General features: G+C 41.2%; 2 protein-coding genes across 2 annotated transcripts in view; one reads left to right on the forward strand and one right to left on the reverse strand.

Moving 5' to 3' along the window:
- The window catches only part of LOC129112436 (synapsin-3-like), a 103,573-nt gene that overhangs the window by 48,601 nt on the left and 34,078 nt on the right, over nt 1–20,894 (forward strand). The window contains exons 5-6 of the mRNA XM_054624537.1: nt 264–420; nt 1,235–1,324. Of these exons, the coding sequence (XP_054480512.1) occupies nt 264–420; nt 1,235–1,324 (247 nt within the window). The remainder of the gene's footprint in view (nt 1–263; nt 421–1,234; nt 1,325–20,894) is intronic.
- LOC129112437 (metalloproteinase inhibitor 3-like) lies at nt 1,421–19,545 on the reverse strand. The gene is made up of 5 exons (XM_054624538.1): nt 19,312–19,545; nt 10,196–10,278; nt 8,155–8,266; nt 6,287–6,408; nt 1,421–4,011 (listed from the first exon to the last, which is right to left on the reverse strand). Exons 1-5 carry the CDS (start codon nt 19,439–19,441, stop codon nt 3,814–3,816), a joined length of 645 nt encoding a protein of 214 aa, XP_054480513.1. The 5' UTR covers nt 19,442–19,545; the 3' UTR covers nt 1,421–3,813.

A 20,894-nucleotide genomic window follows, 5' to 3' on the forward strand; every position in this document is an offset into this window, starting at 1 on the left:
CAATACTTAAGTGTGTACAAAGTGTTGGACCGACAGACAGACATGGCCATTTCCAGACTTACTCCACAAGCATCGCTAAAAAAGAAATCTTTAGTGCTATGTAATTCTTCCTTATTTGATTGTTTCCTTAAACTATTTTTCATTTTACCAAAGAAGACCTTAAAGTAAGTTTACACTCTCCCAAAACCTTGCTGATTGGAAACTCAAACCATGCCAAACTCCCCTCTCTGATGGTTTTCATTTCCATGTCCATCTCGTTTCAGGTCCTTCAAGCCAGACTTCGTCCTGATTCGCCAGCACGCCTACAGCATGGTCCCCGGTGAGGATTTCAGGAACCTTGTGATCGGCCTGCATTTCGGCGGCGTCCCGAGCAGCAACTCTCTGTTCTCCATCTACAACTTCTGCAGCAAACCTTGGGTGGTAAGCAATCTCTAACTGCTCTCTGTGCTCTACTTTAACCCACACAAAGGTGTCGTGAGTCCCTCTCCCCGGACTGATTTATTTGGGCTATTAAAGGGAGTCGGCGGAGCGAGTGGCCTCCTCCTCCAGCACCACACGTTATTACTCACTCTGTACTCCCATGTGAATGCTCGGCTCTGCACGGGTTCGTAATTGTAGTCGTCACCTTCAGTATAAGTTAAAAGGAGCAAGTATGCTCCACCAGAGACATCACATACTCCCATAACGTGGTAAAAGAATGCATTTCTCAATGTTGTAGCACATTTACCACATATTTACAGCCCGCTTACCTGTTTGACAAAGCAAATCATACGTTTTCCGATGCCACAATGTTTCTCTTTATGGTCATGCTCCCAAACGTTTATATTTATGTCAATATGTATCAATATGAATATCTGCAGGTGCTCTGTAGATGTACAGATGCATATTTAGAATTGGCAGAATAAACAATGAGTACAATATAAACTAAATGTTAAATTTCTTTCTTTCCTTTTCTTCTAAATTGAAAACCATTAAGTGAAGTAGGTAAGGCAGGTAAGAGGAAGTCTGTCCACCAGAGAGGAAGATTACAACAAAACGAGAAAAGTATTTTTTTTCTTCTAGGGCAACAGGTGTTCAGAGTTGTGTCTCACTGTACTGGGTCACACTTTATAAGCATCTGATATGCCAGTATGAACGATGTGCTATGTACACTGGTGTTATGTCTATCCAGGCTCCCTTGTCCTCGGCTGCTTAGATAATAATGTCTGTCTGTCTTGTTTATTTCTGCTTGCAGTTTTCTCAGATGATAAAGCTCTACCACTCCCTCGGTGCAGAGAAATTCCCCCTGAATGAACAAACCTTCTATCCCAACCACACACAGATGGTGAGTGCCTCGAAGATATTATTCTTTATAAACACAATGCAGAGAACACACACACACACATCCACAAAAAATAACATACAACTCCTGTGATCCGTTTTTCATTAAATCTTTATTATAAAAATATAAAACACAGAAATTAAGTCAAACATTTCTATAACCCCCACAAGGACCCCCCCCCAACAGGCACACACTCACTTCAGGAATCAGTGTTTACACACAGACTGTACATGGCTTCCTTGATTGGATTTCTTCTTTTTTTTTTAAAGGATCAAACTTGACCAAGTGTTTCTGTGTTAAGCAGACAGTATATTTACACAAACATGAACCACAGAAATAGTGACACAGAAACATCACAGCTGGAGAGAGAGAGCCTGGTCAACACGTATAAAGACAGAAAGGACATGTTTTGTACGAAAGAAATCTACTGGTGAAGCAAAGCAAATTAAACGGCGTAGATTTACATCATTGAAATGAAATGATTTTATTATAATTTATCAGGCCTTTTGTTAAGTATCTGAAACAAACCATTGCTGTCTTCCTCCGATACGATGTGACTGTTGCTTAAGTGTCTGGAGGTGGATTGAATTCTGTTTTCTGAAGAAAACTAAGGGAAAACGCAACATTGTTGTCATTTTGGAATGGAGATGAATGAATTTATATATTTCTTAAAAAAAACCAAACACATTTTGGGAAATAAGCCAATTCTCTTTTTTACTGATAGATGCAAATGTCCATAATCTTCTCGTCTGTCCGTTAAAAACGAAGCCACAACCACAGCCATGGTTAGCTTAGCTTAGCATTAAGACAGTAAGTCAAGCTAACCTGCTCACCTAACTCCAAGCAAGAAAGAAAATAAGCATATTTCCCCAAAATGTCAAACTACTCAGCCACAGTGCAGTAGCGATGTAGAATTTTCTAAGTGTTACCTATGTAGGAGCTGTAACAAGCTTTATCTGCTCATGGAATGGACTGAAGGTACAGGACTGGGGTAAAAAAGATAAAACCCTAGATGGGAACAGGTGAAGAAGAATGAATTTAGTGACAATATTGTTACTTTCATTTATATATATATATATATATATATATATATATATATATATATATATATATATATATATATATATATAGTCCATTTGAAATAGTTAAATACAAAAAGATTGAATATACATGTCAAAATATGTAAATTTCTGAAACCTCTGCTTATACTTGACTTTCATTGGATTGGTGAAGAGTACCAGTCAGGGGGACTACGATAAGCTAACAAACAAAAGTACCATATGTACTATACCACTGGAGATGCTGGTCCTTCATTCTGTACAGTTGCACAGGCTGTGATGGTTGTCACAAAGTAGTTTTGACTGTTACTATATATTTTTTTCTTCTTTTTTTTTTCAGATTATACCACATAGTTACTGTGTAATCCAATAAACATAAATAAATGCATTACAGAGGTTTCAGTTGAGTTGATAGTTCATTTCTGTAGCTTATGTTATGTACAGCAAAAAAATAAAATATCACCATCTCTGCAAAAAGTGAGCTGTTCCCTACTTCCGCACTGTAACAAAGACATTTTTAGCATTTCTCTGGTATTCAACAGTGCCCAACAGAAAGGGCCTTGTTTGTGATATAACTGCAAAATGAGTTACATTGCAAACATTCAGGTAAGCAGAGATTCTACCATCCGTAAAGACATGTTACAGTAAGAACTGTGAACATAATTGAAATATACTTTACTGTAAAACAATACCATTTTTGGAAAAAAAATAATAATAAATTGAGGCCGATTTAAGAGGTATAATTTTCAGAGATCATACCTCACATTGGCACTCGATCTGTATTGTTGATGTGTATAGTCTAATGCTAGCAAGTACATACAGTTCAGTAGCAACAATGTAACAGCTTTATATCTCAAATTGACATCGTGATCATTGGCTGTATTTTCATATAGCTTTCATTGATTGAAATTGATCTGAGAGTCCATAACATTTAGTTTTGAGAGTCCTTGCTTTTTAAAAGATAAACCTCGATCAACAAAATGGCCGTAAAACGTGGTTAGCATTAGGCTAACTGCAGCTCGCTAATTAACACCAATGATGCCTATAAATACTTAGAATTGTGTACAGGTCACTGCTTTTTCCGCAACTCTGAAGATCCAATAGAGGTTGATCAAGGTTTTAAACTTCTTATAGATCTTATAAATGTCTGTCTTCATCACCTATTTAAAACCTAAACCCTGAAGAGACCGTTTGGTGCAAGGACTGTTTGATTTGTGGTATGGGAAAATGATCCAAAAAAAGGTATTGTTTTCTATCAGAAGTGCTACGAAGCAGGCACTGTAATGGATGTGTACTTTTCTCTTTTTTGTGCCACTTTAAAGAGGCTGTCACCCAGGCCAGTGAGCTTGAAGAGTCCTGTAATTTTCTCGAAGTGATAGGGATGGGACGGAGTCAGGGAGGCGGCAGTGAGTTTTGGGCAGGGTGCGTGGAGGTTCAGGGGTCGGTGGCGTTGATGGTGGTTTTGTCGCGTGAAGCTATGCCCCGGTACCAACTGCAGTAGCCCTCCTTCTGCTGGATGCAGGCGTAGTGCCGGGACTGGTAGCCGGGGTAGCCGAAGTGGGACAGCATGTCCGTCCATAGGCACTCGCTCTTTGAGGTCACGAAGCAGGGCAGGTAGTGGCAGGGCTTAATCTATGGAGACAGAAACAAAGCTAAAGATTTAGCCATGGAGCAGGAAACAAAACTGGATACTAGAACAACTACTGTTAACTTAATGCGTTTTCTTCACTTAAATAGTCATACCGCCCTTCCTACTGTAATAATATATTCCTAATATATTTTTGAAACTCAACCCCACCCTTCCTCACTCTTGTTTGTTTATTTTCTTGTGATGTCTTTCTCTAATATACCTCAAACCTTCTACTTAATAAAATAAGATAGGTTGTAATAGTTTGCTACTTTGGGAAATAAGTAGCAAACGATACCACTGTCATGCCTGTATACTACATATGAAGCTAGAGCCAGCAGGCAATTAGCTTAGCTAGCATAAAAAAATCTGATATATTAAGGTCTTTCAAAGCTTACCAAAACTCACATTTAGCACTTCTAAATCACTAATAAAGTTGAATCTTGTTAAACGTTTTTATTCATGAGCTTGAAGGTGTCTATTTTTTAAAGCTGGATAGAGCCAAGCTAGCTGTTCTCCCTGCTTACAGGCGAACGCTAAAGTAAGCTATCGGTATCCTGGCTCTAGCTTAAAATTTAGCATACAGAGGTGAGCGGTGTCAGTGTAGTCACCTAAATCTTGCCAAGACGGCAAATAAGTATTGTTCCCAAAACCTAAGACATTCCTTTAATGTTACCTTCCGACATATTATTGTGTATTATTTATTTCTTAACTTGTTAAAGCTAACAGTAATTAGTATCATGCAACTTCAACGACAGTGAGTCTACAGTCTGGAAGTCTGTGCAAAGGCCAAGTAGAATGAGCTTAATGACCATTAACATATGAAAGAAATCTCACAATTGTTAAAGAGAAATTAACTTGGTAGTAAGAAAGCAAGTATATAATGTGATTGAAATATAAAAGTGTGAACATGCACTTGGTGAAACATCTAAAGCATTGAATCATTGCTGTACTGCTTTCAGTCATTTACTGCAGCAGAATAATAGATGAGCTGTAAAAAGGCAGCTTTTTAATAACAATAATTAGTTAATAATAATTGCAAACCCAGTTAGCGTACCATGGCATTCGTATGCTTTGTGCTGTAGAATGTTAAATGAATGTCAGCAATCTTCCTAAAGCGATGATGTTTTTGTAGTTTCGTAATGATTCAATTAGATTTTACCGAGCGTCTCTCATGTGTCACACCTCCAGGTGCTCGCACAAAAAGAAGCTTAACGGATGAATATACTGCGTGAATTGACAGGAAGATTCACATAACCACTCAGGGAGGTGATGAACGGAAACGCAGCGTTTAGCAACAGGGAAACGGAGTCATCAGCTGCATGGAGCTACACTTTCAATTAGCAAATTCAATTAGAAAGTTATAGGGCAAACTTCTCATTTTGTTTTTTTGTTATTCAAGCCTGGAGAGTGTGTCCTCCACGGTTCAGAGACGTGAGGGGTTTGAGTGGTTTAAATTATGTGTTATAGAAAACTTTCTAACCAGTACGACGCGCTTCCTGCTTTCCAGTGCAGTAAATCATCATTTGTCAAGGAATGCGGAGGCCGTCGGAGCGCGTTTTAATAAGTGTGATGATGTTTACGCCTGCCTGTGCTTACTGACTCTCAGGCTGAAGTCTCAGTTGATGGATGGACTCCTCTGGATGCCTCTGGGCTGCTGCCATGTACGCACTGAACACAGTATACAGGCGCTGGCCCGCACTGGGAACAAACAGGTCTCTCTGCTAATCCACTTATACTGATAGGGGCTGATGGAGTCAGCAGATGTCCAGGACACTGCTGTACAGTAGGACGTTTACGAGGCGGGTCAACAGCTGCACAGCGGCAGGCTACATGTTTGAGTCACATAGAAAAGCGGGAATGAAGACTTGGGCTGATTCCAGAACTGTTACTTAATAACTCCCAGTGATAGTGCTCAAACTTGTTTTCTCTCTCAGTTTCTGTTTCCACTTAACATCCATGATGAATTATAGTGGAAATTAGGCTCATGATTCATTCTCAACAACAACGATACTGCACCACATCCTCGTAACCGTGAAGGTCGTTTAAAGTATGATTAAATGTGGAACAGTAGCATTAATGAGCCTGAATTGGTTTGACCCTTCACAAACAAAAGTACTTCAGTTAGAAGTATTTCCTCCCTCCTGCAATCATTAACATGCGCCCAACTGGACTTTATAGAAGCGGTCAACCCTTTGCAGCAGTTTTATGTTTAGTTTAAGCAGTGAAATGGAGGAGCAGTGAGCTTTAGCTCCTCCTCCTCTTGTTGTTGTTTCTCACCCTGCAGTTGCATCCCAGCTGGTAGCGATGGTTGAAGCCCTTCTTCTGGGCCAATGAGAGGCGCTCCCACCGATCGTTGAAGTTGCACAGCCCCGTGTAGACCTTGCCTTCGTACACTCGACCTGTAACAGAAAAGAATGGGTTGACATCACGTGCCAATCAATCCAATAGTTGTTGAGATATTTCAGTTCGGACCCAACTATTGCTGGTATCTCATTTTGCTATTTGTCTAATTTCATAATCCTCCCCATGTAACATTGGCTAATGCAAACATACCACTCAAGCAATCCAACTTGTTTATCTATGGTAAAACAATCTCACACAGTAAGCCCATCCTAAACCAACACCCCTATTTCTGAATTTCAAAAGGTCAGCAGACGTCTATTTTTAGCGCTTGGCGGTTTGCAGATTACCGACTCTTGAGACAGGTGCACCACGGCAGCCTGCAAGCACTCGGGATCATCATGATTTGTCACCATATGTCTCCTTCACCATGTTGTCACCACGCGGGAATTTGACAGCTCACAAATATGTGCTTCTACAACCCCCCTGAACCCCCCACTCTGCCTATATCCCCGGCACTGGGATTACTGGAGTCACTCCAGGCTTATTACATGGTGTTGAGTGTATGACATGACTCTCAAATACTAATAAGTACCGGAGAACTCGAGGCTCAATCAAAAGAGAGACAACCAGCTCGTCTCATAGGCCCTGGTGCCATTTGCCGGTAATGCAGTCTTGATCATATGCAGGAACTTATTATAGACGCCTTGAGAGCAGCAAAAGACGTCAGTGATGTCACTCGCACCCAGACTGGGGTAAACATAGCCGTCGCTGCCTGGCAACGCTCACTTGCACTGTGGGGTGCAGTTACAGTATTTACAGGTCGGGACTTAGCGACGGTTATATACGCTGAGCACCGCAGGGTCCAAAGTAAACTGCACCTCTGTTGGAAACAGCAACTCATAAAAAGCTTGTGCTGGAAAACGCCGGTCGCTTCCTGTTAGCTTGTTAATGACAAGTTGTGAGAGAATTGCTTTCTGCTGTTTCTGGCCTGCGAAGTTGAGGGAAATGAGTGCAATTCAAAAAAGATTTAAAGGGCCCCTGCTTTGCCTGCTTGCACAGTGGCAAATGGAAGGGTATAAATAGTGGGAAAGTTTGCGTCACAGAACAAATGAAGAAGTCCCCGGAGAGGAGGAGTGACAGAGTACGTCCGGTTTTCCAGTTTCAACCAGTTTTCTATTTTTATTTTTTTTTAATATTCCAATCCCAAAGGCATTTCATTAGTAACTATTTCACCTTTCATAAATGCTGCAGGAGCGTACAAGGACAGTGAGAACATTTGTGTCCTTTCGTTTTGGCAACAACTCTCTAGAAAAATTTGTGTAGAGCTTTCGACCATATCCCATGGACTTCTTCTGTGAATGGGACTTTCTTGGGTGTCATCCTGTTATCACTGAATGCAGTTTTCTACTTAGCTCACGCGATATCACCTTAAGAAGGACGTCAAGGACAATGATTAGAAAGCTCCTGGAAAAGCTAATTAAGTGATTCTTGAGTTTAGAATATTTTACTACGGACAGGTGAAGAAATTTAACCAGGCAGTTTGACTTTTAAAAATTAGCCATCATTGACGCCCTCAAGCTTAATTAAGTTCCAAATAGTTGGGGGACTTGGGAAAGAATAAAAATAATGAACAGTCAAAGCAGCAGAGGATGAGATATTCTGACTTTAATCCCTAATGTGGGTCAAGCTCCAACAACACAGAATCCTACGCTTCCCATAATGCAACTTGATAGCATCTTTCCTAAAACCCTCCCTGCCAACATTGACCTTTGATCACAAACAACGTCAGTCATTGAGCTTACCTGTGATCAGGTACTGGTACTTGTTGATGTCAAACCTCACACCGCACAAACTCTCTGAGGCGTCCGTGTAAATGTGCTGCACGTGCTGGACTTTCTCGAATCCTTTGTACATCTGAAAGACACGGGAAGCAATGCTTGTGTTAAAACCAGAATTGAAAGTGCAATGTTGTTCCCTTCAACCTTGTACTACACCTCTTCACATAAGGGCTGAAAACAGTACGCCGGCTTTATCAGATGACATTCCTTAAGGAATGCCTCTCGGGAGAAGGAATATTAGGATCTGCCCTTTACTTAATCATAGATAACATGATCATGTTGTGTAATGTTCTTTGACTTTGATGTTTTGGCAAGGGCATTGCTAAACCATGTATATCAGCTCCTTCTATTTGTCCCGGGCATGCAGAGCCAACAGTCAGTGTTTGCCCTGAGAACTGTTATGTTTTTTTCTTCAGCGTAATTTATTTGTCTGGGAACAACAGGAAATCCCTGTTTAGACGCATCGCCCCCAGAAAAACAGAACAAACTGTTACTTAAGCCTAAAACTGTGGAGGTTTTAGGAAATCCAAAGGCATGTGTCTCATAGGATTTGTTGAAATTCGGAGGGAATCGCATTCTATTATAGCCCACAAGGAAAACCACTGTTTGCAGTATAAACCAGCAGACTGTAATACAAATAAATATCCCAAGAGGTGCAAAGGTCGCCTTTAATTCCTGGGGATAATCCTAACAGTGATGATTGGTACGCTTCACTAACAAGAGGCCACTTAATGCTTTTGTACAAACTGGGATTGTACTGATGCAGTGCATGACTCTATTGAAATGTTTACACTGGTAGCGAGGAGTTTGGTTGAGTTGTAATGCCTGTAAGCCCGCTAATCCTCCAGCCTGGCTCCTGTCTGAGCAGCAGGCCGATGTCAGCATCTGTCAGAAATATGCAGCGTTATGTAATAATATAGAGGAAGTGAAGAGCAGGCTTTCATGCTAAGTATCCCAAACTGCTTTTCAGCTGTCACAAGGCGCCTGAAGGGGTGGAGAAGCAGTCAGTGTATTACATTTTAAGATGTGTGTGTGTTAAATCCTTTTTCAATGCAACGACCACGTGGTTTCAATCAAAATCAAGGGTTATATAAAGCAGATAATTAGTCATGCGGGATCATCGAGCATGTCATCTCAAACTCTTTCTGAAGCTTTTGAAATATGTTCCCTTACTATTCAAACAGATGAATAAATGAGTGGCTATGATAAATGAAAATAATTGAATTTGCAATTTAAACCAATTATTTCAGCATGTCCAAGTTAAAGATTCTGATATATAGACAACAAGCACGTTCAAATCACCAATTCCTTCCTTCCCTTCACCTCAGCGAAAGGAATACTTAAATATTTTGGGAAATACACATATCGCTTACTTGCAGAGTGATAAGCAGGAAGAGTGATACTACTCTCATAAGTAGGAGCTAGCCAGGGGGCGATTAGCTTAGCTTAGCATTGCTAAAGACTTGATGTAGGAGGAAACTGCTAGCTTGGCTCCGTCCAAAGTCAAATAAAGAAAAAAAGACAGAAACATATGGATTTCAAGTATTTGTTATGAATTAAAATAATACTAGGACATTTTGGAAAACACACTCACCTGTTAACTACTAAACTTTAGAGGTGTTTGTTGTTGTCAGCTTAGCTAAAGCTAAGGCTGAAAGCAGGAAGAAACAGCTGACCAGACTTTGTCGATCAATTTGTATAATGTGTCAATTGACTAACTTTAGAGGAATTGGTAGGATTTTTCTAACTTTGAACAAAGCCAGTCTAACTCTTTTCCCCTTCTTTCAGTCCTTACACTAAGCTAGGCTAATTGTGCTAAGCTAACAATACTGGCTCTAGGTTCATGTTAAGGTCACAGTCATGAAACTGGTATCCATCTTCTCGTGTAATTCTGAGCAAGAAAGGGAGTGAGTGTGTTTTCCAAGATGTCCTAGTATTATTTTAAAGCTGAAAGAGATTGCGGGTCTCGCTCCGTAGCACTTCAGCAGAGGGTTGACATTCTCACCTTCATTTGCTTGACTGTGTAGCGCATGGTTCCAAAAGGGCCATCTTTCAGAAGCTTCTTGCCCACGACCTTAGCTCGAATCACTGTGAAGAGTGGAGACAGAGAGACATCAGTGGATAACTTTTAAATGGTTCAGAAAAACTGTCACATTCCTCTAACATGGAACTATCCAATCCATCAAATAGCACTCTGCCTCGGCCAGTAGGAGGCATTAGCAAACCCATTATAAATACCATTTCAGGACCGGTTGGCACCACAGTTAATCCGTTTATCCGATTTTCTGCATTGCTGCTGTTCGCCAAGGAAGGCCAATGGGAAAACACGCTACAGGGACTTTTGTGTTTGATACAGAAATTAGAGGGAAAGAGGCCTCGTCCATGTACCAAGGCTTCATTTTCACTGCTGGTGTTGTAGATTTTTGGGAGATAAATGCTCATACTGCTAAAGGGGAAACTTGTTGCAGTAAACTTTTTGAATCTTGGTTTTGAGGTGGTATTATTCAGATCAGAATTGGCAAAACAAGATTCCAATCAGATTTTTTTGCCTTTAAAAAAACACCAGGTTCCCATGAGAGGGGAAAAGTGCAGTGTGTGTCTCCTGTTTTTCGCTATATAGGGATCAGGACTGGAAAAAGATATTATCGGTGCGCCGAACCCTCATGTAAACGTCTGCGAGGTGAAAACGCTCAGTTGTGCCTATGATTTGTTTTCCTTCACTCATGTTGTAGTAAAGGGGCTTATTGTGGGAGGCCAGGGAGCTGGGAGTGTAGAAATGAGTGATAATTTGAGCCGGTGAATAGAGTCTAACCAGAGCTGCGGGGCCCTGCATATAAGCGGTCTCTCCTCTGTGAAGTTCACCTGCTGCCCACAGCCGGCCGGCCGCAGACACAACTAACACTGGCCATGTTTGTTATCTTCTCCCGGTGGAATTTCCTTAACACATTCTTCAGGGGCTCACATTCCCCAGAAAAAAAAAAAAAAGAAGCCTTTCGTTCTTTTTGTGAAGAAAGAAATGAGGCATGTGACATGTTCTGTTCGGCCTTTGTTTGTCTAGCTGTCCTACTTCCAGGCAAATGAAAATGGGTATAAAAATAAAACTCAAACAGGAAGCAGTTACAGCATGGCCACCCAAAATTGGTAACCACACATTTTTTTTAGGGACATGAAGACCCCAGTTTGAACCAAGCGTTTATTTAAACGTAACTAAAGCCAGTATGAACTTTTTAAAGAACGTGGCCACCCAGCATCTTAGGAATATAATGTATTATTTAGTTCATTTTAATATAATTTGGTGTATATGAGGAATCTTTCTGATCATGATCAGGATAGTTTTTTGCAAGTTGTCAATGACAAAACAACAAACAGTTCAGATGAGGTTCCAAGGCTCTGTGAGTCATTGGGTGCTTTGGGCTAAATGCTAACGTGAGAATGTTATAACAATGCTAGCATGTTCATGTTTAGCAGGTAATGTTTACCATGATCACCATATTGGTTTAGGTGTGAGCATGCACTCAACACAAAGTACATCGCAGTATTGGACCAGGAGAAATTAAGACCTGATGATGGCGATAGTCGGCTAGAAGTCAGAAGGTCAACAAAGATAAATGTCGATTGTACAATGTAACCATGAAAATGGCGCTTTAGAATATCCAACGTACATGAAACATGCAGCATTTCAAAACTGCAAAACGGAAAATCTTTCAAACAGCATGTAAGGCAGCACATGAGGCAGAGCATGTAGGTTTATTGTGTTGTAACTTACTGACTTCCACTGAGAGTTTTGCGACAAATCACACAACCAAGGCAAAAGCATATCATTTCAGATGTCTTGATTTTAATTTACCAACTCCCAGCCTGTCCTTTCACAATACCTTGCTGGAGGACATTTTTATCCAATAATCTGTCAACTCTTTTAATATTAACCGAGAGTCTAATTGCCTGGCGGACCTCTGCCAAGCGTACCCAAATGCAGTTTGACAGACGTTTGCCGCTGCAATTACAGAGGAAGCGGGGGCACAATTACGGAGGAATGTGCAGATATAACAGGATACTTTCCCCCCCAGTAAATACACTGCTGCTGTTATTTTCTAGCCTCACCCCAAAACCTAGTTTCCTCCTCTGCCCTGACCTCAAGAGCAACCCTCAGGAGAAACAAGTGTTTGAAGGGCCGCTGGTCAGCTGCTTTTACATCCAGATAGGTCCCCTCTTGTTGGACGGCAGCCACTAATTGGCCAGTGATGGTGCCATCACGCAGAGGAATGTGCGAAGGGCCTCAGCTGCTCCAGAGACAGAGGATTGGTGTCATTCCCCCTGCAGCGACCCCTCCACCGCCTCACTATTCAGCACTTATATTTACGTACAGCCACTACGTTACAAGTGTTTATTTAACCCACTTTTATCATGTGATTTCACATCACCCTTCTTCAATGGGTAACTATGGACATACTGTGTAGGTGGAAGTTCCTCTCTCTCTTTTTTTTTACAACTCGTACTTAAACTTCCTGTACATGTGTCTGTGCACAGCACCTCATAAGGATATATATTCACTTTCTACTTTTATTGAACTCATACTGACACCACTGTTTCCCTAACATGAGTCTTTCTGCATTTGTATTTACATATTCATGCAAAAACATTGATTAGGTCTATACTGCTGTAACTGTTTGATGCTTCACAATACATTTTAATAAGTATGTTGACATTTAAATTTGTAAATAAATCATTTAATACTGATTAATTACCTTAATCTACAGTACTAGAAATGGTTAAGGTGATTTATGCAGGACATAAGGCAGCTGAAGTGCTTATATTGCAACCTTATTTGGCTGAACTTTTCATATGCAATGAATCTTAAAGTTTAATTGAAATTTGAATACTATTTGTGTGACAAATGTATAAAAATCATACGTAAGTAACTCTCTAATATATCATATAGTCAAATTGAAATATCTATCAGCCTCTTTTTACTATAATTTAAGAGGCTCTCTCCCTCTTACTTGATAAATGAGGAATTACAGGCCAGGACCGTGACGCACAAGTATTCATCTTCTGCAGAGGATCTGACATACATTTTCAAGTGTGGGAGGCTTTTCGAGAGGTAACCAGGGTCTGACAAAAAGAAGTAAATCCATTTTCTGCCTCAGTATCTCTCTCCGAAAGCAGGGGATTACACAAGCACGAATGCCAATGTGAAATCTTAAGGTGAGCATGAAATTTAGTTAAACATTTATACCAGCCTACGTACAATGTGGCAAACTGCAGGCATGACAAGAATAAGGTTGCTCATTTGTGTGTGTGTGTGTGTTTGTGTGAGGGAGAGAAAGAAAGAGAGCGAGGCACAGGGCGGGTGACGGAGATTTTAGTATGCAGAAAGTGGTCCAAGTTCGGGGAGGCGAGTGGGAGTAAGAGGAATTCTCAAGACGACACAGCACCACGCTCAAAAATAAACACTGAAACTAAATCCTCTGAAACGCTGGAGCATGGAGCCTGTAACGTCCACTTACCGGTTGGCAAAATGCAAAGGCAGCCTATGAAGTATGAGCTTTTATCACTGCGTCTGATGATTACCAGGTTCCAACAAGGCGACAAATGCTCTCGTTGGAGCCATGGGAATCTCTAGGCAAGTAGTCATTGGAATCCAAATGTGATGCCAGCTGAACTCAAAAAACGCTAGCTGTCCAAGCTAAATTTGGTGTCCGTCGTTAGGTTTGCCAAAGTTTCTTTTTTAATGAATTCCTTTACACCAAAGCCCTGTCTCCAAATTAGATTATTAAAGAGGGTCACATCCGACACCTGCAGCCTCGACAGTTGGTCTGGCGTAATCTGGGCGTGCGTGCTACATTGTTTCCTGCTTTTCATATCTTTCTCTCTTTATATTTATGGTCATTCACTCACCTGTCTCTTATTGGTCGACTGCCTCTCACCTTTTCTTTTTAGAATGCTCCCATTTGTACAAGTCTGACTTTACTTGGTCTGACACTTACAGGCCACCATAGATTAAGGTGACATTCTGGGGATAACTACATTTAATTACAATTGTTGCAAGGTTAGAATAAGGGTAAAATTACTCAATGCTCCCTTTACAGCAAGCATAACTGATGTTGAATAAATCATATGCGTGTGGTGCAATAGAGGTTGTATCATGTTTGTGTGCTGGGCTGACGTCCATCGACCCCGTGCCGGCCCCCTGTTTAAAACATTGGACCCCTGAGCGGCTGTGTGGTCATCAGAGAAAAGGAGGGACGGACTGGACATTTGATACGCCTGGCTCATGGGACGAACATCCCAAGCTTGCACGGAATCCAAAACCTTTTGACATTGCATCGTAATTTAGCTCACTTTTGGGAAAGCTACAGATACCTGATCCAAGCTTACATAATGCATCTCATAACAGGAGTCCTGGCTTCACTCTGGTTATCATCCGTCACCTGTTGACCTTCAGTTGAGGAGGGATTCGTGATTTGACTAAACGCTACTCAGTAGGAGGAGGAAGGTGTACTGGTACCAGGAGGGCGCCGTCACAAAGCCCCAGGCCGTGCATCGCCCTTTACCCGCTACACAGCACAAAGCTGCTCTATGCTGCACGAAACACCCACAGCAGGGGCGGGATCCGTTTCTCTCAATGTCCTGATCCTCAATCCCAAACCCAGCATAAACACATATCACGCTAATCCCCGGCAACTGACCTGGTTCGCGGGGCAAGCATGTAAAGGTTTGCTCTGTCCGCCCGGGCCCTCGGGAACTAGCGTCCTTACGGAGCGATATTAAATCTCAGGGTCAAAGTTTACTGCCGGGCCTCTAATCTTGCTTTTTCGGAGGGCTTTGGAAAAACAAGCGCTGCTCATATCCCCCTTGTGAATGGGCCGCTTTAACCCAGCTGCCCAATAGCAGCCAACAAGTTCTCTGCGCAAGAAAGCCGCCAGGTCATTGCCTGGTGCCGAAGGTATGTTAGCGGAGAGACTGACAGGATATCTCCAATCAGAACAGAGATAAACTGGCCAATTGCACTGTGAGAGATTTCCCACGTATACTTATAAAACAAAGTAAGTTTTATTAGCAAGGACTCAAATTATAGTTAAGAGAACACACTCAAATGCATTCCAATGTCTCTCTAACATACCACCATCAGAAAGAAAGGAAAGCAAGTTCCAAAAACTTTCTTAAATATTGCTCTTTAAATTTGTCAAATAAAGAGAGGCAGACTCCAATACCCCAATTGCCAACCCTTTGACCCAATTGTGATTCATCCAGCGGAGTGCGTGCGGGTGATTATGGGTCAGGGCCAAGAAAACAAGAGCTTTGAACTCAACTACGGGTCTTAAATTGGGAAGATACAGGCCTGTCACCTTTGATGTCGACAGTGAGAATTACAGGGTTTCTCCCTCGCAGCATTAGCATTCCAACCCCGTCCTTTTTTTGTTTTCCATGTCTCTGTGTTTTAACCGGGCTCCGTGATACAAGCAAAATTGCAGTTTTTTTTTACATAAGGTGATAGAAATAGGATAGACGTTAAATTAATGAATTAACCAGGATTGCAGGATCACATTGGGTTATTTTACATCCAGATAGGTACCTCTGAACTGATGCTTTGACTTGCTTTAACATTGGACTGGACTCGTTACCTTTATTTTAAGCCATACGTGGGGAAAAAAAGACAATAGAAGCGAAAGTTGGATCATTGAGGCTTCCTTCACACATCTTGAAAGTCTGGCCTTTGTTAATTCCAAATAAAGGAAGTCCAAGGAAAAGTAGATTTGACCTAAATGAATGAATGTTACTGGCTGTGACCTCTACATCCAACCGTTGTTTCTGAAGTGTTTCCCTCTGAGAGCCGGCTTAGCTCGAGGTGCATTCGAAGCACACCTCGAGCTAAGCCGGGACCTTGGAAATTGGATTTGTGGGGCTCACAACCGATCACTGCCCCCATTGAAGTCAGTCCCAGATTCTCAGCGGGTGCCAACACCATGAGCTATCTGAAGGACTGTGAAAGGCCTGGCATGAGTGAAGACGCTCCCACAGGCCTTGTGGTCAGGGTTTACCAAAGAGCAAGAGATATAGGGCGACCATTTTTGGGTCCTGGAATTGCAATATCTGACCCATTTTTACCAGATTCATCTCATAAAAGTGGGGTTCTGAAAGGACTATTAGGCTTAACCTGCAGCTCCTCCCCTTTCAGACCCTTCAGAGGATTTACCAAAGCGTCATAGCGAGTTCCTGTCCACGTCACTTACGCCTACATAAAACTCACTGGTTGTGTTCTTTGAATTTGGGCAAAAAAGCCTAAATTTCATGACTGCATTGTAAAGGTAGCCTTTGGTATAGGAAAGCCTTGTAGTGCGGTGATGATGTACAGTATTAAGTAAACAGGAAAATACTAATCAAACAGCATCTTAAAGGCATGTAATGTCCTTAACGTGAAGTGTTTCATGTTGTCTTGGTGGGACGGACCAACAGGGGATCAGTTAAGTAGAGGGAGGCATTTTAATCTCATAGGAAGAGTGATAGTGGTGCGACAGATACATTTTTTTTGAATTATTGGTTACTAAAGATTCATATAATTACATAAGTAGTTTAATGGTTTTGGAAACATGCGTATTTGTTTCTTGCCAAGAATTAGATGAGAAGATTGATACCACTCTTGTATGTTGACTTTGAAGAAACAGCCTGCAGCCGATTAGCTTAGCTTAGTTGAGCTCAAGCCTGGTAACAAAAGGAAACAGCTAGTATGACTCTGTCCAAAGGTAACAAAATCTACCTACAAGCACCTTCAAAGCTTACTAATTAGCCGGTTAGCTCAGCTTAGCATAAGGCTGGAAACAGTTCGCCTGGCTCTGTCCAAAGGTAAAAAGATCTGTCTACAAGCACCCTAAAAGCTTACTAATTAGCCAGTTAGCACAGCTTAGCAGAAGGCTGGAAACAGTAAGCCTAGCCTTGTCCAAAGGTAACAGAATCTGTTATTCGAGCTACCCCCAAGCGTACCAATTAACATGTTGTATCTAATTTGTTTAATGTGTTCTAAAGCCAAATTGTAAAAGCTTGATTATTATTTGGCCTAGTTTGTATACAGTGTCGTATGTATGTTTTGATCTACCTTGTGAAAAAGCAAGTAAGTGTGTTTCCCAAAATGTCAAACTATTTATTTTAAGGACACAATGATACGAGCTATGGACATTCATTTACAAATATATATTCTTAAAGTGATTTTTTTTCGGTGTATTTAAAATGAAAAGGGTATTTTTCCTTTCCCTGCGGGCATCAATAAGTACTGTGTAATCTATACTTTTCTACTGGTGAGTACCAGAAAGTGCAAAATTATTAACAGTGACGTCAGAAGGTGTTTGTGTGTGCGTGTGTGTGTGTGTGTGTGTGCGTGTGCGTATTGCTACAGAAACTAGAACTTCCCTTGTTGGTCGACACAAGACTAACACATGGGCTCCACACATGGCTGCTGTGTGGGCGTGTGTGTGTGTGTGTGTGTGTGCTCAGTTGGGACTGAGAGATTATTGTTTGATAATGTGTCAGGGTTTTAGAGAGCCTCATGACGATTTCACGTTTTTAGGTCAAGTGATGGTGAAGCAAAATATCTGACGCACTAAAGAAGAGTGTCAGCTTCTGCCAAGTATCATTGTATGTGTGTGGCTTTAAGTGACAAGTTCAAGTTCAAAGAAACTTGTGTCTGCTCCTCCCTTCCCCCCCTAGAATTTAGCTTCCATCCTGTCCCATCTGAGACATTTCATCCCCAAAACCGCCTGCAGCTCTCAACCCGAAAAAAAACACCCTCTCTCTCTCTCCCGCTCTCCCTACAGGGCAGATCAGATAATCCAAGAGTCCTTACCAATGTTATCAAAAAACAGAGACCAGTTTGGACTGGCGCTCCAGGCTGAGCCAGATCCCGAGTTCATATTATTCTGGGGCGACAGAGAAAGCACAACCGAGCAGTTAAACAAGCTATGTGACCCCCCCTCGTCTGCCGTTTGTGTACCAGAGGCCAGGCATATCTGAGTTACAGCCGGGTGGCTGCCTGACAGAGAAATACCAGAGTGTGCAGATAAATATGCATGATTTGAAACTTCTAAAATGACTGTGGATCATTTCATAAACTGCTGTTAATCCACAACACTCGTACCTTTGAGCCACGCAAACATGCCTGTAGCTTAAAAAAAGAACACGATAAAATCCAAACTTGTAAACAAGCATTGCGACATAAGGGAAGCCTTGACCAAGTGTAACAGCAGCTGTCACTTTAAGAAGCATCACTGGCGTCCTTTACTGACCACAACTTTGTTATATTACATTATATTCTTATTAAATTATAAAAAATAAAAAAAATGTCTCAGCAGTTGTATGCTGGAGAGAGCTATAATGCATTATAATAGTAATCTGAAAATGGCACAATCAGAAGTAGTAGTTGTGATGTAAACATTTGGTTGAAAGTAAAAGAAAGTAGTTAATGAATTAACTTGTAATTGTATGCATCATTTATTTGATTTACTAAACTTCCTCTATAATCAAAAGGGGGATTTAGCTGAGCACAAGCTTGACTTGCCTAATGAACGTGCATCCAGTGAACTGATCGCAGGCGCAGACTGAAAACTCACCTCTTCAAGAAGTACTACCCTGAGCCTTCCTCCTAGCACTTATTGTTGTTGCACTTATTGAATTCGTATTTGTTTACTGCACTTATCCTCTTCGTAGTAGTTTGTAGCACTTATTATATTCGTATTAGTCTGTTGCAATTATTGTTTTCGTAGTAACTTGCCTCTGCACTATACTTTTGCTCTGGTTTATGCTTTTAGATGCTTGTTTAAGAAAGGAGATGCACTTATGACTTCTGGTGACTAGTAGTTCTCTTGAATACCTATGTTGAATACACTTATTGTAAGTCGCTTTGGATAAAAGCGTCTGCTAAATGACTGTAATGTAATGTAGTGTAATGTAATGTAGTGTAGTGTAATGTAATGTGTAGTGTAGTGTAATGTAATGTAATGTAGTGTAATGTAATGTCAGTGCTCTCATTTGTATTGACTGACAGGCAGCACTTGTATCTACACATCTGCTCTCAGAACAGGGGTTAGAATGACAGAAGCAGGTAAAGGGTCGATGTGACCGGTCACTTACCTATGTCGGAGTTGCAGAAGGCGTCCTGCGGGTGCGTCATAGCGCACGAACATCCCTCCGCCAGCTGGTTGACCTGCAGGCTGCCGAGGACAACCAGCAGGCTGATCAGGTGCTGGTACACTGACTGCATCTCCTCCAAACTTCCCCACTCGTCTCTGCTGCGGGAATAAAGCGCGTGTAATGTCCAAGTCTGTGCTCGGGTCGTCGGTGCTGCTCGACTCGTCGGTGCGTGTTTCCCCCTCTGGTCCCGGAGACGCGCACCAGAGGCACATATAGCCGGAGCGCTCGTTCACGCCCCCTTCCCACCTCTGCAGCTCCCGGGCGGGGCAGCCAATCAGCGGCCGGCGATGCCATTAGGAACTACAGACACCAGACACGATGACATACTGGAACTTTACTCTGCTTCGTCTCATTTTCCCAGACTGACAGAAAATAATAGGTGTACAGAAAAAAAGAAGAAGAAGAAACTAGATGTTTATGCATAGTTGGAGTTTATGCATGTTTTCCTACACAGAGTTAGATAGAAAATGGTTATAGACATGGACCAATTTGTACAATCACAAAGTCAGAAAATAGGTCACAAGCTATTAGAGCTACATATGTAAGTTACTAGTGTCAGAGATGAAAAACATCAACACCTTAAACAGCAAATTTCTTTATTAGTTCCTCACAATTAGTGGAAATTATAGATGTTCAACTATCACACAGGGAAAAATCCATTATGACATGGATCAATTTGTACAATCACAAAGTCAGAAAATAGGTCACAAGCTATTAGAGCTACATATGTAAGTTACTGTATGTTTTTGTTGTTTGATTTACAGTTGGTTACATGTTTGGCCCTTTTGGAGTCATCTGGGGACTCGCCTGTGTTAAAGTACCATAAATAAGCTTGAATTCGCACCACCGTCTGTCTGTTCATACCGTGTGATCTGGACAGAAAGCAACAAGTTCAACCTCTTTCTCTCCTTTCTGTCCGCTGTCTTGAAAATATTGTTGAAAACTGAGTTAGATAGAAAATGGTTATAGAATGGTTTGAGATACAGCACACTTAAATATTGGAAGGTTGGCTGGGAAAGAAATGCATGTATTTGTTCTCATGCTGCAGTAAAAGATACAAAATATCTTTTTTAATTATGTCACATAAATGACGTAAACTTTACTTACATATATATTCAAATTGATAATAAACTGATATTATAAAAGGAAATAATAGGTGACACGTGTGTGTAAAGTTGTCCTTTATCTCAGGGGTTCTTCCAATAGATGGATGGAACGCAACAATATACCAATCAAATCTGTAAAAAAACAAACAGTATTACAAAAAAAGGGCTTCTTTATTTTTTATTTTATTAACAGCATTTTCCTTTTTTCTAACTTTTCACCAGAGTCTCACTTAGTCATCCTGCCCACCCCCTGACGCCTCTTTAATTAGTAATACTTAAAGTATATTAAATACAGGGTGCAGCTAGATTCCTCCAGTCTGCTGCAATCTGAGGCAACAGATGATCGTTTATCTCTAAACGGTTATAAAAAAAAAAAGCTTTGAGGCTCAAGTTTTGTTTTTACACATTTGGTGTCAT

Source organism: Anoplopoma fimbria, chromosome 23 (genome assembly GCF_027596085.1).
Source record: "Anoplopoma fimbria isolate UVic2021 breed Golden Eagle Sablefish chromosome 23, Afim_UVic_2022, whole genome shotgun sequence".
NCBI lineage: Eukaryota > Metazoa > Chordata > Actinopteri > Perciformes > Anoplopomatidae > Anoplopoma > Anoplopoma fimbria.

Excerpts from the sequence above, each read along its gene's own strand:
- LOC129112437 (XM_054624538.1), bottom strand. The coding sequence starts at position 19,441 with ATGCAGTCAGTGTACCAGCACCTGATCAGCCTGCTGGTTGTCCTCGGC. Across the intron at positions 10,279-19,311 it reads CTTCTGCAACTCCGACATAG|TGATTCGAGCTAAGGTCGTG; the intron begins GTAAGTGACCGG and ends CACTCTTCACAG. Across the intron at positions 6,409-8,154 it reads GTACCAGTACCTGATCACAG|GTCGAGTGTACGAAGGCAAG; the intron begins GTAAGCTCAATG and ends TTTCTGTTACAG.